Below are 25,444 nucleotides of genomic sequence, written 5' to 3' on the forward strand. Positions count from 1 at the left end.
CAGGAGGGAGGGAGGGAAGGAGGGAAGGAAGGAAGCTGGGAAGCCGCGAGCGAGCGGGGGCGCGAGGCGTTTACCTGGAGGCAGCGGCTGGGGCGCGCAGCGCGGCCGCGGCTCCCCCGCACCTGCGGCCATGGATGAGGAGCGCGCCCTCTACATCGTCCGGGCCGGCGAGGCGGGGGCTATCGAGCGGGTCCTGCGGGACTACAGCGAGAAGGTAAAGAGCCCCGGCCCCCCGGGCGCGCGCGATCGCGCCCCCCGGGCCGCCCCCCGCGCCTGCACATCGCGCCCCCCCACCGCCCCCCACCCCCGCCTCCCGCCCGCCCCTCATTCCGGGGATGCGCGTGGCTCTTCCCCCCTGAAACAACGTTTCCGGCTCGGGCATGCGTGGTGGTGCCCCCAGCCTTTCCCCCCGCCGTGCATCCTGCATCCCCCTCCACCCCTGCCACCCCGCCCCCACGCGGGCGCCCACTCCTCGGCGCCCGCCCGGCCCCGCCGCCCGGCCCCGCGGGCTGCCTCCCCTCCCCGGCGGCGGCGGCGGCGTGCAGGCACACCCCCGGAATCCCCGGCCGCGCTGCGGGTGCGCCCCGCGCCCCACTGCGGGATGCACGGACGGACGGACAGACGGACGCAAGCGCGCCCGGGGGCTGCCTCACCTGTCGAGTGTGGCCCGGGCGTGCCGTGCTGCTCCGCAGCCGCACAGCCCCTGGCTGGCACCGTGCGGGTCCGCCACGACGGCAGCAGCGCTGCTGCTCGCCCCCGGAACGCGGGACCGGCTGCCAGGCACGGGCGCTGCTCGGGGCTCACCTGCTTCCCAGGCTGGTTCTGAGCCTGGGCGGGGTGGGGGCTTGGGGGGGGGAAGCCGCTCCCGCCACCCCATTTTCGAGATGAGCAAACGGAGGCGCAGAGACCAGCAGCCCCGCCAAGGTCACGGGCGGGTGGTGTTCTGAGTAGGGGGACACGGGAACTGCCCGCTGACCCCCCCGGACGGACGCGTTACAGCGTCTTCAGAGCTTCCTCCCCACATCCCTCATCTCATTGAATCTTGACAGCAGCCCCGGGAGGGTTTGGGGGGTTTGGGTTTATGTTTTTGTTTTGTTTTTTGTTTTTAATCAAAGAGTTTGGCCATGGGGTTTCTCCGTTTCATTAAGTAACTTGCCCAAGGTCATACTTGGGAGTGGGAATTCCAACCTGGGTCTTCAAACGACCCATTCATTGTGCGTTCCTCTTGACAGCTCTGCAGTTTAAAAAAAAAAAAAAGAGGACCTGTCTGGAAGTCACTTCTCTGAATCTCCCTCCTAGAACCCTAGGCTCTCTGTTCCTTTTCCTTCCAGGAATTTGGCATGTTCCTTTCAGGAGGTAGCAGCCACCTCCTAACTCCTTCATCTAGAATGGAGTAATGGATCATTGTCCAGAAACCAACACCCATTCACACTCTAGGCCTAACATTTCTCTCTCTCTCTCTCTCTCTCTGTTTTCTTTCTTTCCATTCATTGTTTCCCCTTCTATGCCCACCACTATGCTTTCATATATTTTGGAGCTGCCAGGAAGCTCTGCTTGTCCTAGGAGGAGAAGACTCCAAAATAAGACACCTTTGCTCCTGTTTAGCCCTCGTGCCAATCTTCTCATATTCCTCCAAGTGGTATTCTTCATCTCACAAATGCTAACATTTAGGATAATATCTATGATTCTGCACCACCATGGAGAGATGGGGCTGAGATTTGAATCTAGGTTGTCTGACTACTCTTTCTCCAGTGCAGTGGTTGTTTCCTTTGGGAAGATGCACAGATTCAATTCTGTTCATACTTTAACTCCTTCACTCAACTGATAATGTTCTATGGCTACATAGGCGCCTAATTGAGAAATTGATTTAATGCATCGGTGTGCATTATTAGTTTTAGCATCTAATGTGATTTATAGCTTTTCCGAAAAAGATGTGAGGAAGGTACAGATTTTCAAAAGACAGAAATACTACCAAAAACCTAGCTTTTGGGTTAAATCAATTAATGATTATCTAGCGCTTAGTATATGCCAGATAGCCATCAATAAATAGGAACTTTCTTCTATAGCAAAGAGAAAAGGGAAAATTCCACTGCATCTTGTCACCTCCATCTCTATTTCTCCTTCCCGTCTTCCCTTCTTGGTAAAACTTAATTAGAACTCGAAATTGCCTTCCTCCAGTTCATCTCTTGCTCTTGTTGATCTTCCCTCAGGTTGGTTTTCTCTTAGCATTCTTGGCCAAGTACACTCAGAGCTTAAGTTAGGGACATCTCCAGCTCTCCTTCCACTGGGGAATGTTTTTAATATTGTAATGCCCAATATAAGTTATGAGACAGTGTTCCTGAAGTGTTTGGGAGTATTCTGAAACACTTGGAATTTGAACCCTAACCCTGAGAATGCTCAGGCTTCATGTGAACCAGACCACCCATGTTAGGTAAAGAACACTCATGTTTATAAGTGGGTCTGGGGTAAAGGGGATAGCTGAGTTTCATGTTGGCAGTTTCCTAGAGGGGTAATGCCCCTCTAGGAAAGAGGGTTTAGGAACAGAAGAATAGGAAGGGATGACCACAGTGATTGAGTTCTAAGCATGGAGAGGTGGAATTAAAAAACATGCAGTCTGCAGCCCTAACAGAGTGGCTGGATACCATGGGACTCATCTTCCTATGGGAAAAACAGATTCGAGAAATGTTCGGAGTATGGAATGATCATGGAGCATTGAGTCTTGGTTAGACTTAAGCAGGAAAAGAAATGAATGACATACAGAGAGAATGATAGGTTCACTGTGGTAGGGAAGGTTCTGTTTCGCTACCTTATTTCTCAGACAAATCCAATTCTTAGAAAGGAGATACTCAAATAGAGTGGAAAGGTGGAATTTGTAGTCAGATAAACCTGGGGTCAAATGGGTCATCTAGTAATTTCATGATTATGGATGTTATTTTTAGGTCTTTGAGGATCAGTTTCTTTATCTGTAAGAAACAGATCAGATACTTATCTTCTAAGTTACTGTGAGATTTAAATGAAATGTGCTGGATACTGGGTAGTGTACTCAGGAGGCATTTACTTAGATAATGTTTATAATAGTCAAGGTGCATGAGTCCTGTGGCCAAAGCATAGGCTGTAAACTGGATTCTCATCCTCAACCATCTGTGAGGCCTAGGACAAGTTATTTAACTTTGTTGTGCATCATTTTCCTCATTTGCCAAACAGGGATAATAATAGTGCCTACAGCAACATGGATTTGTTGTCAGGATTAAATGAGATATATATATGTAAAGCACTCAGAACAGTGCTTACCACTGAGGAAGAATCCTCAAGTGTTTTAGTCTTGTTGATGGTTTTTGAAGTGGAGGTTTTGAACTACACCTGGAAGTGCTTGGAGCCAGCTCCAAGCTCTGTATTTGGGGGAATCACTCCTAGTTGTGCTCCCCTGGAGACCACACCACACAGGGAATCGAGCCAGGGTAGGCTACACACAAGATGAGATCTTTCATCCCTGTTCTATCTCTACAGCCCATAGCTGTTAATTTTGAACCAAAAAGGACAGAAATTAGCCTGTGGCATTGTTTTAAAGCCTGACTGCCTGTGGCACCTAAGCTGTTGATGTCACTGTCACTCATCCTGTTGTTCATTAATTTGTTCGAGCGGGCACCAGTAACGTCTCTCAATGTGAGAATTATGGTTACTGCTTTTGGCATATCCAATACGCCACGGATAGCTTGCCAGGCTCTGCCGGGCAGGTGAGATACTCTCGGTAGCTTGCCGGGCTCTCCGAGAGGGGCGGAGGAATCGAACACGGGTCAGCTGCGTAGCCCAATGAAACATTTTGGAATATACTCCATTTTTTCTTTTGCCTTGACAGTTACCGTTCTTTTGTTGGGTAGCAACATACATTCTACCATGTTTAGAGCGTAGTTACCTGTATGACTCCATGTGTTGCAGAAATTATCATTTCCAACTTTGCTTTTCTCATTCACTGTCCCTTGGTAGATTGGTCGATCCCATAGAATTGTTAAGTTCTCTGTTTCACAAGGACATAATGTAAGTTTCTCTGTACAAGAAAGTATTTTTTAAATAATAATTAAAAAAAGGAGTGCCATGCCTGAGCACGGCCTGGCTGGTCCCCGTGTCTCTCCAGGGCTACCAGGTATGACCCACATAGCCTTTGAGTCCTCTGGCCATGTTGGTCTGCACTCTACCAGGAGTGGCCCCAATAAATAAATAAGTAAAATTAAAATTTTCTTCACTCTTTTCAATTCACCTCTGAACATTTTTGAGTATCTGCTATGTACTGTGTATTACCCTGAACACTTTTCACTTGTCATCGCATATAGTCTTATGTGAAAACTTGCAGAAGAAACTGGATGTGCTTTTGTGTATGGAGGGGAAGTGGCTGGGGAGGGGGTATTTCTTTATGAAACTGAGGTTCATAGCGACAAAGTCACGATAGGGTAAAGAAAACCAAGTTAGAAAGTGGCAGTCTAGCCTTAGATTCCCAAGATCATTGTTGCCTTTTTCCTGTCAAGTGTTTTTGAGCACAGAGAAGTAAGTTCTTTTTAGGAAGTGTACAACTCCTTTGGCGACTGCTGGAACGTGATCATCCCCACTATAGGTATAGAATGAGCCATTAATTATGGGCAGTATATGTTATCCTAGCTAGCTGTCCAAGCTTCTTTTCCTCCTTTAGGCCTGTTCTGTATTTAGTAGAGAGGTTGGTTGCCATTGCTATAATCAACAACAAACAGTCATCAAAGGCCCTGAGGTGCATGCTAGTACCACAGTTCCTTCAATCACGGCTATTTAGACTAGAAAGAAACTCAAAAATAATTGAATCCAACCTTGTCAGTTAAAAGGTAAAGACGCCGAGACCTAGAGTTATCAACCATGATGATAGCCAGAGAGATGGTTTGGCAGCCATAGGTGCCATTTGGGCATATTATTTCCCTATAACAGGCTCCAGCAGGATTCCATCTTGGAATTATGGCTGGTTAATGGGCAATGAAAGGTAAAAGTTATGTAATATTACAGATAAATAGGTAGGTCTCCAGGAGTAGTCCTCAGAGGAGATGAAAATTATACTGATAGCAATATTGTCCTTTATGTGTTGGAAGGATCTGATTGATAGGACTTAATATTACGATAGTTCTCGAAACAGCCTCCACATTTCATAGGGTATATGACTCTCCTGGACTGTGAAAGAACATTTTGCTTTCCACTTGGAGTTTGGACTCTCATTCCACAGGCCTTTGAAGAGGTGTGTTTAGTGGGTTGCTCTTTTGTTATACCTTGTTCTTCTTTCCAGGCTGAGTTAGATTATCTCAGTTACTGGTGTTTAGTTCCAGAAATAAACCCTGTTCATGAAACAGGACATGTACATGCCTACCCCTTTTTGGTTAATTCTCATGTATGGATACTTGTCTTTGAAGATTCATTTGAAATAATCCCTAGTTTTTAATAGGTCAGTATTTGGCCAGATGCCACATTACAGGCCACACAGTAATACCACCAGTGGCTCTTAACTGAATGCCCGCTATACGCAGGCTACTGTCCATAAAGATAAGAAAGCTGGTGAGTAGTAAAGTTGAATCCTTGACCAAAGTCACACACTTAATAAGTAATAGGGCTGGACTCAAACTCTTTGCTGTCTGACCCTCTTCATAGAATTTAAAACCTACTGGCTCCACGGGCATTCTTATTATAAGTCTGGTGTGTCGCAGAGCTGTTCCTAGTGTATTTGGTCTTGAAACTGAGCAATGGTTTTACTCTTTAGTTCATGTTTGACTTGTTGCTCCTGCTTGTTTGGAAATTAGGTGCATAAAGAAGGCAAAATGGTTAGCAGTTCTAGAAAGGCATGAATGACAGTCAGAAATTCTAATTTCCCTCCCCTTCCCTTTTAGCCTTGGAATTAGGGGAGATTAAAGGTTAACAGGTATCAGACAGGTACAGTATTATCTCAATTAGGTAAAAGAAGCCAGGCTTAGGAGTCACTATCTTTAAATCCTAAGAGAGCTGAGCATTAGAATAGATTGGCACTTTTAAGATTCAATTTGTATGACCTTACATATCAGTATATTTTCTTTCTTTGGTTGTTTTGTTTGGTGGGGTGGTTTTTTTTTGGTTTTGTTTTTGTTTGTTTGGTTTTGGTTTTGTTTAGTTGTTGTTACCAGGGACTGGGAGAAGAAAGGAGTGGGGAGTTGCCAGGGACCAAACCCAGGACCTCCTGCATTCTACCACTAAGCTACATCCCAGCCCTATGTATTTCCTATTTAAATTCAGTTCTGATGCACTGGAGAGATAATAAAGGAGCAAGGGCACTTTCCTTGTTTGTGGCCAACCCCAGTTTGATTGCCAGCAGCACAAGGGCCTCAGAACCACTGCTGGAAGTGAACTCCCAAGCACAGAGCTGGAAGTAGCCCCCAACCAATGAAAAGTATGGCCCAAATCCCACCCTGCTAAGACAATTCGGCCCTCATGGGCAGGGGAGATATTTCAAAGGACCAGCGTGCATACTCTTTATGTTGTATGCCTGGTTCTATCCCTGACTCTAGATGGTCCCCTTGGGTGCTGGTGGGACCAACATCTGAGCTCTGGTGTTGGGAATAGCCCCCAAGTATACTGGAGTTTGGCACAGAAATCCAAAGGGGGAAAAATTTAGTCCTTATGCTAGTTAGAAAAGGCTTTTGAAAACGTTTCTTTCAATGTTGCAGTTTTGTGAAAGAATCAAACTTGCACATAAACATCAAGAAAAAAATTAGTCTGAGGTAGTTATGTTATCACCTTAAAAAATTAATTCTAGGGGCTGGAGCAATAGCACAGCGGGTAGGGCGTTTGCCTTCCACGCAGCCGACCCGTGTTTGATTCCCAGCATCCCATATGGTCCCCTGAGCACCGCCTGGGGTAATTCCTGAGTGCAGAGCCAGGAGTGACCCCTGTGCATTGCCAGGTATGACCCAAAAAGTAAAAAAAAAAAAAAAAAAAAAAAAAAGTAACCTGAAATGATATCACTCCTTTATAGTTGCTTTTATTTTTCTACACTCAGATTTTGAATGCATGCAAATATTTTCATAGGTACTGTCATCATAAATATGTAATTTAACATTTTGCTATTTTTGATGCTGTCATAAGTAATTTCCCTTGTTGAAGAGCTTTTTGGTCATCTTTTAGCAAAAAGAAAAAAAAGACTATCTGGTGGATGCATTCACAACAGTTGGTAAATTTTGTTGAATACTCCGTTTTTTTCCCTCTTTTTCATTCTATTAAGTAATACTGCAGTGAATATGCTTACAAGTATGATCTCTCGTCTGGATAACTTCTTTAGGATAAATTCCTTGGAGTAGAAATTCTGGGTCAAAGGGTACGAATATTTTTATAGTTTCTAATATGTGTTGCTAAATCACTTTCCTTTTTAAGTTTGTGTCTTTTTATACTGCTGCCAGCAACATCACTCTGGGAATATTAATTCCTGTATCTCAGAGAGCTTTATGTCCTTAGTCTTGTGCTCTTTAGATTTTACCTTTAAATTAATGTCCAAAATACTCTTCCAGAATGTTCTACTCTTCATACCTCTTTACAGTTTTTGGTTGCCCGGCTGCCAATTTAGGTATACATTTTAAAATTCCAACCCTTTTCTCCTAACTTCATCTATTTTCATTCTTTTGAGATGGCCTCTATTAGCTTTCTTCAAAGGACATTTTCTGTCTAACCTTTTAAGTCTTCCCTCTGGCCACCTCTTATGTTCAGGGCTGTGTTTCAGTTCCATCTCATTTAGTTTCCAAAATTGCTTCTTTTAGAGTAGTCAATCACAACTACCTGTAATGGTGAGATATTTAGTACTTAGTGTACTTAATACCTGATAGATTTCCAGTAAATGCCAGTGTGGTGATGAAAGAAATACAGCAGAAAAGCAGAAAGATACTTAGTGAATTTTTTTTAAAAGGAGCAGAATTCCTGAATATATGTAATTAAACTCAAGAATGAGAAATCCTTTAATTTTTGGGTGCTATCACTTTTTCTGTGACAAGTCAGCTTAGTCTATGCTCAGTTTCAACTTTTAGGAGAAAAATAGTGTTCAGCCAATCATTTCAGGAGCGTAATAATACTCTCTTTTCTTTCAGTTGTTGTTTACTCGGTATTGTTATCATTGTCTTTATAATTCTAATAATTCTGATATATGCCGAGTGTTTGCTTTGTGCTGGGAACTGTGACCCGTTACATGCCTTAGCACTATAAACCCTCATTGAACTAGTGCTCAGTGAACTAGGCAGACCCTCTTTTCACATGACAACTCCAAGTATAGTTTATTACTTGCTTGAAGTCATCATTAGTTCAAGTCATGACCATGATTTGATTCAGTTATACCAAGTCTTCTCTACCTACAGTTCTCTGATGTTACTTACTGCATAAGAAAAAGAAAATAAACTCTTGAGCACAGTTGGAAGGGTCCTTCAAATCTCTGACCAATCTATCTTTCTATTCTGATCTTTCTCTTCTCCTCTTGTTGTCTAACATGTATTCTGTTTTTTCCTGACCCAACTGCTCACTTCATACCATTTCACACATCTGAGTCTTTGTTTCTGTCTCTGGGCCACTTTCTCTTTACCTGCTGGTAAACCCCTCTTCATTTCTCAAGGTTTGGTTCAAATGCTCTATGCTTTATACAAAACATTCTAGATCTCCCTGGGTTCAGTTAGTGACCTGGTACCATGTGGTCCTCTTTTGGCATATATTTCTGCTGTAGTTTTTTTTACACTGCTTCATGATTATTTGCTTATGTGCCTTTTTCTCGTAAATAAGAATATTAAGATATGTTATAGGAAGGCATCATTTTTACAAAGACATTCAGAATTTTAAATCTGTATATTTAAAATGACATTGTTTCCCTTTTTTCCCCTTCAGCATAGGGCTACTTTCAAATTTGAGTCAACCGATGAAGATAAACGAAAGGTAAGTTTTGTTAATTGTGTGTGTGTGTTTCATGCATTTTCTAAGAGGCAGACTTGTTTTCATCCTATGGTTGTTGATTAGCTTTGGTTTTCCTTCAGTGTGTGTTTTAGAAAGAATTCTGAGACGAAAGGTAAGTTCCAGATTAAGTTGGATTTCACACAACTCCTTTCTCCATAGGACTATTACACTTACATAAAAAAGAGAGTGGAAAAAGAATGAAATTTAGTTCTTCGATCTTGACTATCTCCAGAGATTGACTTTGGGTGGTGGCAGGACTGTAGACTGCCCAAAATGGGTTTCTAATATTCTAAAGCTTGGCTTTATGATCAAGTTGACTCTGGGTTACCTTTTGGGAAAGCAGCCATTCAGTTGGGAAAGCATTCATGCTGTTGTCCCTCAATCAAATCCTGTTCGCTGTTGGCCATTGTGTAGGTCCTTGTCTAGGTGACTTCGTGGGTATAGTGCAAATGAAGTTAAGATTCACCAAATAGGTTACTACTACAAGAGAGGCTTTGTCAGAGGTATGACCTTGTAGTACTAAGTTTGCCTGTTGGGGGTGTATATGTTTGTTTTACGTAGTTGATTAGAGCATGATGCTAAAGGAGCAGCTCACCAGTTCTGCCTGTGTGTTTTGCTGGGCCCTGTATGTCTATCCTTGACCTTATATATGTCAAGACCAGGTGAGAGGGCATGATCAAATCAGAGTAAATCTGTCACTGCTTCTGGAGAAATAACTTGGATTCATGCTCTACTGGTAGTTTTTGATAAGCTTTCAAATCACTCCTTCATTCCCCTTGATCCTCACATCTGGTGTCTATATTGTGCTCATTTTGCTTAAGATTTCTTCAATCCATTCTTTCTTTAATACTGCCCTATTTCAGTTTATTTGAATTACTGTACCAAGTTTCTTATTCTTTTTTTTTTTTTTTTCTTTTTTGGGTCACACCTGGCAATGCACAGGGGTCACTTCTGGCTCTGCACTCAGGAATTATCCCTGGCGGTGCTCAGGGGACCATATGGGATGCTCGGAATCGAACCCAGGTCGGCCATGTGAAAGGCAGACGCCCTACCTACTGTGCTATCTCTCCAGCCCCCAAGTTTTTTATTCTTTCTTTTTCCAGTTATTTGCTCTCTAGTTCAGTGTCTGTTAAGTCTAAAGGAGTGAGACAATAATCTAATTGTGTCACTCCCAGTCTTAAAATCCTTGAGTATTTTCTTTCCTTATGTAGAATAAGGAAATGTATAAATATAGAAGAAAGTTTTGACTTCTTAACATAATAAACTAGATGCTCAGTGATCTCATCTCTACCTAGTTTTGTAACCTATTGTTTCTCTAGTTAGTATTTTATGCCTTAGTAATAGAAAATGTTTCCAGTTACATATGCATCTTTTCTGTCTCTTCTTGTTTTTGCACATTATTTTCTACCTGCAATGCTCTTCCCCTTTTCTATATCATTAATCCTTTTCACTTGGTTAATTGCTATTGCGCTGAGGGGCACCTCCTTCAGAAAGTCGCCTGTGGCACTCCTATTAAGGTGAATTACCCCATTTCAGTATTCCCACTAACCTATGTAAGTCTCTAGCTTTGTGCTTATACATTGTATCATAATTATGTATCTGTGTCTCTGTGTTGTTTTAAATACACACACACACACACACACACACACACATATGTATCGTTCTGTAGTACCAGGCACACAGTTGCCACTGCAAAGGTATACAGTAAATGACTTGGTGTACACTGGGGAGCAGGAATTTAGCTGATTTTCTTTGGGATTTGAATAATATATACTTAGATTGGAATACTTGGACGAGCAAGTTTTTTTAACCAGGGATATGCAATTTTCAAGATAAGTCTACTCATGTCCATTCTTTTATCTACTGAGTCAGAATTTGGAGGGTGGAATTCTGGCAAATTAATTTTTATGAATAATCTTCAGGAAATAAATGCTCACAACATTTGATCAGAGTGCAAAATAGTAGAGTCAATCTTGCACAGAAACTGGCACATTTACCAAAATTACAAATGCAGTTTGAAGGCTTGTTCATCAAGCCTGTGCTCTCCCTCAAACACCTCTCTTGCCTGCTTGTCTCCATGTTTCTTGGCCTGCCTGTTTTCACTTTAGAGAAGCCTGTGTTCTCTCTTGAACATGTTCTTATTTCTCGCTCCCCCCCTCACACTTCTCTTAATACGTTTCAATAAAATCTACCTTGCTTTGCACACACAAAAAGCGTTTTTCACTTGGACCACTTTTTAAGCAGAGGCATTGTATGTAGTAGCAAAATTTAATAAATGGGAGTCCAGAAATTAGGAAATTTGAAGATATTTTTGAGCACTTCTACATATTGGAATATAGTACTACAATTAAAGCGGTAAAGGGAAGAAGAGACCAACTAATATGCTAGTGAGAGAATTAATTGTGGGAAAGAGTGCTAAAAAAGGACTTTTTTTTTTGCATACTTGCGATATGTGTGTAGACTAGAAAGGCAGCTACTATTGTATAGCTAAAAGAATCCGTACTACATCTACAGATTCATAGTGTCTTAGAAATCTGGCACTAGAATTTTTGTTAGTGCTTTTATCTGATGAAAATGTATACATTAAGACATATATTCCATATAACTTTCAGTAGAGGAAAAAAGTTTTTCATGCAGCTACTACAAGCATATTGATTTCCTATAGGGTAATAGCAAAACCCAACATTTTCAAAGTATTGTCTTGTACTGCCTTTTAGATAATTGGAGAACTAACTACTGTTCTAGTATTATTTTTCCATTATAGTGTAAATTTCTGCTTCCTGGAGATCTGAGATAAACAAATGTCACTAGGGACCTAGCTGTGTAATCTTCATTAATGGAAAAACATTGGCAAACAAATCCATTTTGGTCTCCAAGGGTTAAACCCATTAGTGACTCTTTCATGGTTAATACCTAAAACAACTTTGAAATCAGAACTATTGAACTGCTCCAAAGGATTTACTTCCCAGTAGCTTTTTAAGTTCATTCCTAGTGTAAGATGACACAGATTAGTAGGTATATCTCCATATTAAAACCAGCCTAAATAAGAGGAACTAAAATTACTGTCCAATTTGTTTTGCTTCTTCTTCTGTTTTCTTTTTCTCTTTTCTAGACAAGTCTCTGGAGTCTTCTGCCACCAGTTCATTGGTAGTAGCAGCATTAGTTTGGATGTATTTCTCATGTCATCTCTCTTAAAAGAAATCAGTGCCTTTTTATTTGTTTTTGTCTTGTTTTGGGGTCGTACCTGGCAATGCTCAGGGCTTACTACTGGATCTGCACTCAGATATCACACTTGGTAGGGCTTGGGGGTCCATATGCAGTGCCAGGGATCAGACCCAGGTAGACCATTCGTAACCTACTGTACTCTCATTTTGATCCCCACAATACTTTTCTTCTTAAAGACTGTGACGAATTGTAAGGGAATAATTCCTTAAAAAAATAAATATTGGTTATACTTGACTTTTAAAGAGATGATTATAGATTATTCTTAGGAATAATTTATAACTTGTAACGTTTTGTATTTTCACAAAGATTTACATTACTGCAGCCATGCTCTATGGTGAAAACACTACCATTCCTAGTTTATGGATGAGAAAACAAAGTCTCAGGGCCAGAGTACAAAGGATAGCGTTCTTGCCTTGCACTCAGCTACCCAGCTTTGTTCCTTGCTACCCCATATATTTCCCCTGAGCCTGCCAGGAGTGATGCTTTGAGCACTGATGGGTGTGGCCCTAAAACTAAAAAAACAAAGTCTCATATTAATGATAAATTTTTAACACTCACATTACTTGTAAGTGGTAGTACCTAAAAAAAAGACAAACAAACAATAGATTTTCAGTTATGTGCAGCTCCTTGACTGTCATAGCTCCCACTCATTACCACTTGAGGTATATTTCAGAGGGTTTGGAATTACAACTCAGTACCTTGCTTTCTTTCTTATTTCATACTTTAAGACACCATTTAGACAAATAGATATAAATTGAATGATAAGAAAAAAAAATTGCCAACTAGGAGTGCTTAAATTTTTCCAGAGAATTGAAATCAGATACAACTGCTAATGTTTGTGCATATAATGCAAATAAGTTTCAGGTGCGTGTGGATCTTTGTATATTAGGATATGCACCTGTGCTTATTGAAGCATTTGCTTTACTATCTTCTACCTAAATTGGTACTATTATCTCCTTCCACATAAACAAATGTCTCATGCAAATTATACAGGATTGGAAGAGTTATGATTTAAAAAAAATCCACATTTTTTTTTTATTGACTTCTAGAACAAGATCAGGATCATTAAGGACTATAATTGCAATATGTTTTTAAAATACAGGTGATGAAATAATTTTATGTGTACTAGTAATTTTTTTTACCAAAGTTAAGTTAAAAATAGTCATATTTCATTATCTTCAAACTCACATAGGTAAGCTTTTATTTTTTGTGAAGGCAGAAAGTTATTGCTAAGTTGAGAACTCTTTGAGAACAAGAATTCTGGTTTCCTCCTTTTCTTTTCCTTTTTTTCTTTTAAGCCTTCACATTGCATACTTACACAAAACAAGTATCTACAATAGATATCTGTTAAGTGAATAAAAAGAACTTGGAGATTTAGTGGAGAAAATCATTTTTATGATTTACACATGATGTTTTGAGTTTGATATTTTCTTAACTACATAGCAGAATCTCAAGCATATCCCATATTGCTCACTGAAAAAGGAGGACACAAAAGTATTCATGTAGTATGATTATCCGTTGTAAAACTAATGAAAACTGTACAAAGAAAATTGATAAGGATATTCACTAAATATTACCATGGATAATTACTTTTCCCTTTTTTGAATTTTAAATATTTATATTATTCATTTCTAATAGCATGGAGGCACGTATTGGAGACATAGCAAAGACTGCCAGAAGTAGAAGGGATACATAACCAGCAGTGCTAAAGCGTCACTCCTGGCAGTGCTTAGGAGATCATATGCGGTGCTGTGAGCTGAACCTAGACCTGCATGCAAAATGTATGCTCTATCCCCTTGAGCTATTTCTTTAGCTCAAAGATCAGTATTTTTCAAAAATCGTTTTACTTTCTCTAAAATCTTAAATAATCCTTTTGGAGGAGTATGCAGTTGCTGTTAGGAGGCCAGGAAGATAGCATAGGGGTTAAAGGCTCATCCTTTGCCTTCTCAGGACCCCCGTTCAGTCTCCAGCACTAGGTGAGTACGCATGCCCCTCACACCAGCACCAAGTATAGCCCAGAGGCCCCCAGACTCCGGGGGCAGCTTTAGTGGTTTATAGCTCCTCCGGTTCTGAGTGTTCACATCTCTTGAACTGTCCGTTTTACATTCACTGAGCTGTCTGGTTCAGTTGACCACATGTTGTAGGGAGTTGCCTCTAGGTCCCTGGTCAGGTCTAGGTCAGGGGACTATATGTGGTGCTGGGAATTGAACCCCAGTTGACTACGTGCAAGGCAAATGCCCTACCCACAGTACTGTCCCTCTGTTCCCAAACTGTACATTTACTTAAATTATGCAAAAGTGTTTGTACTCCAGTTTTAATCAAAACAATGAGTTTTGTATGCCTTGAAAATCTGATTTGTTTTATTTGGTGTCTCAACTACTGGGGCTATTTTAATGTATAATTCAACTACAGTTCTCATTTAGAAACTCGAAACTAATTAACTTAAAAATAACTATTTTTAATGTCTTGATCTCTTTAAACACACACACCCCCCTCACAAATCCTTCAGGGACCCGGCACAAAACTTGATTAAAAGGGCTGAGTTATGTAATAGGCCAAGAATATGATTTACCTATTATGAATTTAAAATCCATTTAATACTCATTTTATCATATGAAAATCTTATCAAGGAACTCTACTTCCAGCCATGATGTGAGGAGCTCTATGGGAGTCTATTCTGCAATCAAACTACTAAAAATTGTATTTTAAAAGCCATTTAAAGTGTCTGTAGATAGTCCTGAGAACAGATATTGTTGAACCTTCAAGACTCAGAAAGAAAATGGGAAGCTTGTAGTATTTGAGCTATGCTCTACTCCCTCTCCCTATTTCAACTAAGATGGCAACTTTCCTCCAAATCCATGTACCCAAGAACACAGAGCTCCCACTTCCTCAGCTCCCAGTTGAAGAGCTGTCTTCCAGATAGGAACAGGAGGACATCTGCATTTCTCATCGTGTCTCAGCTATCCTTTGCTGACAGTAAATTCTAGGTGAGTGATAATAGAGATAGTGGTTCCCTCCTTTCACCAGTCTCCACTAATTGGAAAGAGTGTGACCTTTCTTTGAAACTAGTGGATACTCACTTAGAGAGAAGCATGCCACTGACTGCATTCACCATCAGCTCAGAATTATTCCCAGGAGGATGCAACAGACATTATAACTGCTCTCAAGCTCACTCCAAAGAAACCACATCATTTGCAACAGCACGTGGAGAAGTTCTTAACCAAAGGTGAAGAAAAATTCCTGACAAAGGTGAAAGACCGTGAAAAGAAATTGACAAATTCATTGGAGACAATAGGCTAACCTAAAGGCTGACCAGTTTCTAGAGAAAATGGAGACAGCTATGAGGAACCCTGCTGTAACCAGAACAAATCTTAGATTCTGACCTCAGTGTCATTCCTCAAAGACAGTAGAGCAATCAGCTGGCAGTTAGTGGAGCATAACTGCTAGATGTGGTCTAGGAAGAGCCCAAAAGAGGAGCCTGCCAAGCTTTATCCTAGAGTGGCTCTGAGCATACACATGAGGGATAATCCCCCCTACAGAGCAACATACCAGCTACACAAGATAGCCGTTTATAAGAGTGTATTGCAACCTGAACCATATACCATATACAAAAATTGTCTATGCCATCTGGAGAGATGGTACAGCAAGTAGGGCACTTGCTTTGCATAAGGTACCTGGCACTGCATATGGTCCTCAGAGCACCTTTAGGAGTGACAAGAGCACAACCCTGAGGACAACTGGGTTTGGCCCCAAAATGAAAGGGGGAAAAAAGGCAAAATAAATCAAAACTATAGATAAGACCTAAATGTAAGAATTAAAAATCATAAAACTCAGGGTCGGAGTAATAGTATAGAAGGTAGGGCATTTGCCTTGCTTGCATATGGGTTCCCATATGGTCCTCTGAGCACTGCCAGGAGTAATTCCTAAAGTGCAGAGCCAGGAGTAACCTGTGAGCATCACTGGGCATGACCCAAAAAGCCAAAGAAAAAAAGAGATAAAAATCATAAAACTAATAAAAACATAGTAAATCATCAAAACCTGATTTAGCAGTGAATTCTTATCTATAACACCAAAAGGGCAAGCAACAAAAGAAAAAAGTAAATCAAGTGGACTTCATCAAAATTAGCTTTTTGTGTTTCAAAGCGTTCTATCAAGAGACACTACCTACACAATGATAGACAATATTTTCAAGTCATATCTGAGAAGAGACTTATATGTAGTATATATAAACAACTCAATATAAGGACATCCCACAAACAATGATAAAAAAAGATAATCCAAATTAAAAATTCTTTGCAGAAACTGGGAGAGAGCTAAGTGAGCTGAAGCAATTGCTTTGCATGTAGGAGGCTTGAGTATGATCCCCAGCGCTACATGATCGCCCAGGCACCACCCGGAGTGACCCCTGAACACCCTAGCCCTTGAGAGCCACCCAGTGATGTGCCCCCACCCCAATATAACGGAACCAGAGAGAAAGAGTACAGGGATTGAGATGGTTACCTTGCATGAAACCAGACGCTGCTCAGTCCTCAGCACTGCATAAAGTCCTCTGAGATCTCCTCAGTAATCTTTGAGCACTGCCCTTCTTCTCCTTAAATCTTCTGTTGCAAAGAATCCAAATAGATGCTTCCAAAAAAAGATAGATAAATGGCCAATAAAAATACAGATATTTGAAATCATTAATCATTTGGCAAATCAAAACTATAGTGAATTAATAGTATGCAGTCTCTAGTATGGCTCAAACCAAAGTCAGGTAAGAGGTTGGAGAGGTAGCACAGCACAGAGCTTGAAGTAATTCCTTAACATCTCCAGGTGTGACCCAATTTCCCTCCCCACACCAAAGAGATCATACATTTTTACAGGGTGAACTATCGGATATGAGAATTGTATCTCAGTAAAGTTATATTTGGTTTTTTGTTTTGTGTTGGGGCCACATCTGGCGATGTTCAGGGATTACTCCTGTATCTGTGCTCAGGAGTCACTACTGGTGGTGCTCAGGGGACCATATCGGATGCCAGGAATCAAAACCGAGTGGACTGAATGCAAGGCAAATGCCCTACCCAATGCACTACCACTCTGGCCCCTAAAGTTATATATTTGTAGTTAAGATCGTGCAAGTCCAACGTCATTCCTAGCACTGTACAAATATTAACACATTTAATCCTCCCAAGGCCATGGAGTAGGCACCATTGTTTTGCTTATTCATTGTTTTGCTTATTTCACTAAGACACACAGAAATTACTTCAATTAGCAAAGTGGGAGGCCCTGATTCACGCCTAAGCAATCTGGCTCCATAGCCCATATGCTACCATTCATTAATAATTGAATTGACTTGTTACATAGCTTATGAATTTATTCTATTCATTTTCTGATTTTAGGAACCCAAAATTTGAGTCTTTTTTTTTTTTTTTTCAAAATTTGAGTCTTGATGCAGAGCATAAACTAAGCTTTGGCATTGAAGTAATTATTGGCACTTACAGGAAACAGAAGTTTCCAGTGTAAATGAACAGATAGTAACAGGATATCTGGTGTCAGTTCTCCCTTAAGCGTACAGTACTTAACCTAAAGGAGTTAGTTAAGCCTGCTGAAAACTTTGTTTTCAGATTCTTTCTTTTTTTGGGGGGGGCAAAAAAAATAAGATTTGTTTTTAGCAAAAGCTATTTTCTTCCTTGCAAATTTGATAGATGTTGAAAGTGAAGTAGAAAACTTGTACATCTCCAAATAATGAATGGTTAGCTGGTCAGACACTCCTGCTATTCCCAATATTCCCATTGTTAGATGAGCAGCTGAGGGATTAGCTTTTCTTTTCTTTGTTTTTGAGCTATATCTGCTAGGACTTGGGACTTATTCCTGGCTCTGCACTCAAGGATCATTCCTGGCGGGACTTGGGAAATATAAGGCGTGCTGGAGATTGAACCTGGGTCGGAGATTGAACCCAGATGGGCAGGGCTGCTCGTACAAGGCGAGTACCCTTACCTGCTGTACTATCTCTTTGGCCCCAATGGTTGATTTGCGTAACATTACGACAAGAGGTTGAGCTGGTACTCAAATCAGGTCCTCTGTCTCCGTTTCTGTTTCCACTGATCATTCTTTACAAGGGCTTCTCAAGAAACTGTAGTTTCTGTGTGGGGCCCATACCTTCCGGTACTGTATTTCTTCCTCTTGAACCTTGTGCCAAGCAGTATCACACTTGAATACTTAGTCGGTAATACTTCTATCAAGTAGTAGGTAGAAAGCTTAGTAGTTGCTTTACCATTGGAAAACTTTGTTAGAAAGCCTTTACTTGTATAAACTCTAAATCTGCTTGCCATCTTCCTACTTTACGGATATTCTTCTCTACCTCTATGTTTGCCTACCATTTGCCTTGTCTTTCTACCTGACTTCTATCACTTTGTCTCTAATTTTATTTGTCTCTTTTGATATCCAGCACTCATGTTTCTCAAGAAGCTTTTGCTGGGGCTGGACAGAATAGTACAGCACATAGGGCATTTGCTTTGTGCATAGCCAACCTGGGTTCGATCCCCAGCATCCCTATATGGTCCCCCAAGCACACTAGGAGTAATTCCTAAGTTCAGAGCCAGGAGTTACCATAGAGCATTACAGGTGTGACCCATAAGCCACGAAAAAAGGAGCTTTCTCTGGCTAAAATTCTTACAATTGATTCCTCCAGTCTTTTAATATAGTTTAAATTGTTACACTTTGAAAGATATATTCCTTTTTACATTCATTCACACATTCAGCCCTCCTAACATTACAAATGAGATAACTATTTTTAGAGTTCCCCACCCAAAATAAACTTCTTGTCACTCAAAATTAATTTCTCTTGACCAGCTTAAACTTACACGTATTTAAATTTTAAACACTGTATTCTGAGTTCTGTGCCTGTACTAAGGTCTCTCTGTTCTAGTGTTTGGTAATAGGCACTCCAAATAGAAACCATAGGATCTATAAAATTAATGCAAAATTCAGATACACTTACAACATCAGCACTTTTCTTTCTAAAGTGACTTTGCCATTAAAAGGCAATACAGTTAAAAACTTCCTAGTTTTATGCCATTGTACAGTGTCCTTTTAGTGTGTCTTGATCTATTTGTACACCTAGCCATCTTTATAATGTAATGTGCATTAGCTTCTGCTCTACCCCAAGCACTGTGCTAAAGACTTTTAAATTTATAATTTTATTTATTATTTATGGACTTTAGATGTTACTCCTATTTTTAGAGCTGAGGAATGAGACACAAGTGATTTCAAGAAATTCATCCCAAGATTACATAACCACAAGGAACATTGTCTTTGCACCCAGGTGCTTTCTTTACTGTAATTGTACTATTTGCCAATAAGTAATGTATATGATATACCTTGCAAAATGCATCCTAGATATGTTCTCTCAGGTGCTATATGTACTAAATTATAATAATTCTATGACGTATCTGTTTTAGGCATGAGGAAATTTAGCCTCAGAGAGATTAATTGCTCCAGATCCAAGTTCATAAAATAGTTGAACTAAGAATTAGAAAAAAAGACAGGAAGAACCTACATAGTGTTAACTTCCCTGTTCTCAACTATTCTAGGCGGCTCTGTCTGCTACAGTATAATACCACAAACTGGGTAACTTAAATAATAGAACTTGAAGGCTTGAAAGAGTTCAGGGATTAAGGTGCTTGCCTTGCAAACTCCAGTTTGATTCCCAGCATCACGTATGGTCCCCGAACACTGTCAGGAATGATCCTAGAGCACAGAGGCAGGAGTATGCCCTAAGCATAGCCTTGTGTAACACTCCCAAAGACCCAAACAAGCAAAATATTTTTCTTCATCGTAATTTGAAAGGGTGGGAAGCCCAAAATCTAGGTGAAGATGGGTTTGATGCATTCTAAAGCCCTCTTGTGGTTGCAGGTGGCTGCCACTTCACTGTGTGTTTACTTGACCTCTTCTTTCTGCAGAGCAGCCGTGGGGAGAAATACAGATAACCAGCTTTCTGCTGTCTCACTAATCCCATCAGTTCAGAGCATCACTTTCATGATATCATCTAACCTGATTACCTCTCCTTAACCTCATCTTCATATGCCTTTATACTAGGGGTTAGACTTTATGTTCAATCTCGATCTTGGTAGAGGGTACACAAACATTCATACTATCACTTTACCAGTAGAGTTCTATCTTCTATACGTGCCTAGGCTCGAGAACAGAGAACTAGGGATTCTGAGTGAATCGTTGGATCTTAGAAGGTAGATGATGTTGGAAGCAGAGATATTTTGAAAAGATAATATATAGAAAGACATTGAAAAGTAAAGAGGCTGTAGAAATCCATGGAACCAGTTCTGTTTCAGCCATTATAGTATGAGGTGTATATTGTTTTGGTGGAATCTTGTTAGTATACTATAGACTTGAACTTGTGCTAAAAATTTATTGGACTAAATGAGATCACTTTACCTTAGTTGGTAAATTCTAATATGCAACAATTGTGATACGTCTATATTTACTTTTATATTTACTTCTACATTTACCAAATCAGAGTATTAAACCATGTGTTAGTGGGGGGAATGCTTTCTGAAACATTTAAAAATAAGACTCAGGGGGCTGGAGCGATAGCACAGCGGGTAGGGCATTTGCCTTGCACACGGCCGACCCAGGTTCGATTCCCAAAATCCCATATGGTCCCCTGAGCACTGCCAGGAGTAATTCCTGAGTGCAGAACCAGGAGTAACCCCTGTGCATCATCAGGTGTGACCCGAAAAAGCAAAAAAAAAAAAAATAAATAAGACATATGAAAAATACGTATAAGGAAAATAATTGGCTGGAGCTATATTTGAAGAGAAGTAAAGTTTGATAGGTCCATTTATGCACTCTGTCAAGAAAAGAAGGGTAGATAATTGGTTTTATAACTTTTATTTACACCTAAACCATCTTTCCCACGTATTAAATACATGATGATGCAACATTTCTTTCTCAGGATTCCTAGTTAGGAAAGAAATTTGAGCCAAACTAATCGTTGTTTCCCTGAACTCTCTTTTTAGACTTTTTTTGGACAGGAGTACTGTGATACCGGACATAGTCTGAAAGATTGTATTTCAGAAAAAATATATATGTGTAAGAAAGGAAGCTAGAGATGAAATACAGGAATCAAGATAAAATCACAGGGACAGTATTCATTAAATAGAAAGTGAAAATTAATACAGCCTCCAATCTACAAGTCAGAATCCCCAGAAAAGATAAATCTAACTACTAAATATAGCAAATAAATATAACATTATGCTAATTAACATATATGGATCCAGCTACATGGGTATTTATAAAATTTCATTTTGGTCTATTTATAATTAAAAATGTGGCCTCCAGAATCCTCTCTCTTCATTCTTTATTTTAATATTATTATTATACTATATATTTTAGAGTACATTGTATTTAATATAATTATATTTCATATTTATATATTTTAATATTTCACATTTAAATATATTTTAGAATTTTGGCAATAAATCATTACTATTTAGTATTTTTGGTTTTGTGCTTTTATTTTTGGGTTACACCGGGCATTGCACAGGGGTTACTCCTGGCTCTGCTCAGGAATTACTCCTGGCAGTGCTCAGGGGACCATATGGGATGCTGGGAATCGAACCTGGGTCGGCCGCATGCAAGGCAAATGCCCTACCTGCTGTGCTGTCGCTCCAGCCCCCCTATTTGGTATTTTGTAAAAGAAAATTTTTGAGTAGGTCTCTTGTGGGAGTGATAGCATTGTTCCAGCAGTTAATTATGGTAAGATGACTTCAGGATTTAATTTTCTCTCTTTTTGCTTTGCTTGCACACATACGTGCTCATGCATGCATGCATGCATGCATGAGCACACACACATATTCTATAGTTAGAGGGCAAAAGTTTAGAACGATCAGATTTAAATGACTGACCTTCAGCTCCAGTTAGAACTAAAATTAGATCTTTGTGGAATATATATCAAGTAACATCCATCAGAGGAAAGTGAAGGAATAACCTTCAGAGGCCAGGGAAGGATCCAAGGGATCTTGCCTTAATTGCAAAATCCTTTTGACTTCTCATATTTTATCTTAAAAGTTATTTGTATTGTGATTTGAATCTACTATTTATAATACAGAAACTTTTCTCCACCCACTCCCAAGAAATCTTTCGGTAAAACAGTGGTTAAAGGCTACACTAAGATCGACCTGTGGTTTTAAGTATCCCTCGCCCTGTCCAGCCTCTCCCAGAAGAATATGCATGGCCTATTTTGAAAGCAAGGTCCTCTGCCTTGCTCTCATTATTACTATAGGATCACTGTTTTGATTGGAAAGAGAATATTGTAATTAGCTAATATTGTAAGTATAGTGGGCAAAAGACGCAAGGGGTGGGAGATTCCATGCTTTTACAAGAGAATGTGCAAGGCTATAAAGATAGATATTTCACTACCACTACAGAAGAAGAACAGAAACATTCAAAATATTATTAAGTTTCAGAACCATATACGTGTATGTCTGAGGAGAAAAAAAGTCCTTGTTACTTTTTTTCATAGGGCTAGCTTGCCAGAATTACTTTCAGTGTTGGAACATCCATTTTTGCTTTATTTATATATTTATTTTTTATTGAATCACTGTGAGATACGCAGTTACAAAGTTGTTCATGATCGGGTTTCAATCATACAAAGTTCCAACACCGTCCCTTCACCAGTGTACATTTCCTACCACCAGTGTCCCTGGTTTCCCTGAGTATCATCAGATGACGAAAGAAATGAGAGTAGGACTGAGTCATATAAAAATATTAATTCCTTTTCCTCTTGTAGCTTGATGTGCTACCACAAGTCAAGCATTCAGACTTTCTAGGAACAAGTTTTCTTTTTATTTATTTTTATTATTATTATTATTTTAATTTTTATTTTATCACCATGTGGAAAGTTACAAAGTTCTCAGGTTTATGTCTCAGTTATACAATATTCAAACACTATCCCTTCACCAGTGCCCATATTCCACCACCAAAATGCCCAGTATACCCCCCGCCCCCGCCCCCCACTCCCAACTGTATAACTGATGAATTTCACTTCGTTTTCTCTTTTCCTTGATTACGTTCCATATTTCAACACAAAACTCACTATTGTTGTGGGAGTTTCCCCCCAAAAAAGACAGCCCTACTAAGGAAGCATTTGATAATTAGTTTTCCATTAAAAGATTGTATGTTTTTAGTTTTTCAAGTTTTCTTTTTAAAATAAAAGAAATATCCTCTAGTCCGGTATATGTTATTAGGTTTTTCTATTTTAAGGATTTTTATGGTCAGATAAAGGAAATAATCAGGAGTTTTGGTTTGTTTTGAGGGTGGGGCTGTTGGGCCACACCTGGCAGTGCTGTGGGTAAGGGGTGGGGTCATCTTGCTCCCAGTGGTGCTCAGGAGATTGTCCTATATGGGGATTGAACTTAAGTCACTGCATGCAGGTCAGGTGCTTTAACTCCTGCACTGTCTCTCCAGCCCCAGGAAAAAGTGAGTTTTAAAATTTAAATAGTTTTTTCCCCCATAATAAAACTGGGAATCTTTAATAATTATGTCTTTCAAATTCCCTGACTTTTTTTTTTTTAAATAAAACCACCCATGGGTTTCACTTTTTATTTTATTTATTTATGTATTGCTTTTTGGGTCACACTTAGCTATGCACAGGGGTTACTCCTGGCTCTGCACTCAGGAACCACTCCTGGCGGTGCTCAGGGGACCATATGGGATGCTGGGAATCGAACCCGATCGTCGGTGTGCAAGGCAAATGCCCTACCAGCTGTGCTATCGCTCCAGCCCTCCCTGACTTTTTTTTTTAAGCTTTTTTATTAAATCACTGTGTATTTACATCCCTGTGAATACATCCTTACAAAGCTGTTTATGATTGGATTTCAGTCACAGTATTCCAACAACCCATCCCTCCACCAGCGTACATTTCCCAGTACCTGAGTCCCCAGGCTTCCTCCATCACCCACCCACCCTCCCCCTGCCTGCCTCTATCATTTTTTTAAAAGAAAATTATAACTGTCCTATGAAAATAAAGGAAATAGATAAAATGAACACAAAGATTTTACTTGTCCATTTAAACGGAAACTAGAGTGGTTACGATGGGATAAAAGAAGATGCAGGGAACAGTTACCTATATAGGCTATCAGGAACATTAAAACTTTATTTTTCTTTTTTTTAATTGAGAAGTTGAGATACAGTTACAAAATTGTTCATGATTGGGTTTCAGTCATACAGTGTTTTGACAACCATCCTTTCACCAGTGTACATTTCCCTCTACTGTAGTCCCCAGTTACCCTCAGTGCCCCCCCCTTCCCCACCTCCAGCCTGTCTCTGTGGCACACGTAGGCTTGTCTTTTGCAGTATTCATTTTTTTATATTCTCTGTTGTTTCATTTCAGTCATTGGCCAGTTTATGGTCTAAAATAATCTATTAATCTTTATCTGATTTCTACCAAATAATAGTAAATGTTTTTTTTTTTTAAACCTCATTCAATTCTTAGCTCATTCAATTTTCTTGGTAAGTGCAGTCGGAGAGAATCTTCATATTAAATCAATATGTAGTTCTATTATTTCAATTAGAAAAAATAAGCCTCCTTTAAGATACTGCTATTGGCTGAGATCCTTAATTACAGGTCTTGTTCTTAGAAATACACTATTTCACACTCTTGCTCTGTTCCATCTTCTCATTTAATAAAACAGTTACCATATATGTAATTTAAGGTCAGACATTTTAAATGCTATAAAAGTTAGAGATTAACTTTGGAGGCTTTAGTGAAATAAGATATTATATACGTAATAACAATTTTTGAACTACTTTTTGAGTAGCATTTGCCACAAAAGTGTTTTTTGACAACCTATGTGGGTTGCCAAAATACAGAATAGACTAAACTATGTTGTTTCATTTTTTTAATGTATAAAACTTAAATGTTTAGTATTTCTGAAAAATCACCTCTTAAATAATAAAGGTATTTGAATGCTCATACAGGCTTCATAGCATGTTTTGCATATTCATAGCTGAGTCGCTACTGATGAAGCTGATCTTAGTTTACAGATCCCTAATGAAACTGTGTATCTGTCTGAAACTGAATGAAGCTAGCCTAAAAGGAATAGATGAAGAAAGAGGCCTAATAAAGCAAAATGCAAAAAGATCACACTTTAAAAAACGTGACAGCATTAATTAATTTACACATGGGAATAAGATGAGTTGGATTGATTTGTGGACTTGGACTTCTTGGCTCAGTATTCTTAATCACTTAAAGAATCATGTAGCACAT

The 25,444-nt window shown here is 39.8% G+C and overlaps 1 protein-coding gene across 5 annotated transcripts in view; it reads left to right on the forward strand.

Annotated features, from left to right (window-relative positions):
• RIC8B (RIC8 guanine nucleotide exchange factor B) overlaps positions 1–25,444 on the forward strand; it is a 126,340-nt gene continuing 100,896 nt past the window's right edge. For 4 of the 5 annotated variants that reach the window (XR_008626971.1, XM_055118643.1, XM_055118645.1 and 1 more), the window contains exons 1-2: positions 1–214; positions 8,890–8,937. Coding sequence is in view for 4 of the 5 variants with exons in the window: in XM_055118643.1 (XP_054974618.1) it covers positions 131–214; positions 8,890–8,937 (132 nt within the window). In the remaining variant the exon portion in view is untranslated. The remainder of the gene's footprint in view (positions 215–8,889; positions 8,938–25,444) is intronic. The other variant, XM_004619677.2, reaches the window with a different exon arrangement.

This window comes from Sorex araneus, chromosome 10, assembly GCF_027595985.1.
Source record: "Sorex araneus isolate mSorAra2 chromosome 10, mSorAra2.pri, whole genome shotgun sequence".
In the NCBI taxonomy this organism is placed as follows: domain Eukaryota; kingdom Metazoa; phylum Chordata; class Mammalia; order Eulipotyphla; family Soricidae; genus Sorex; species Sorex araneus.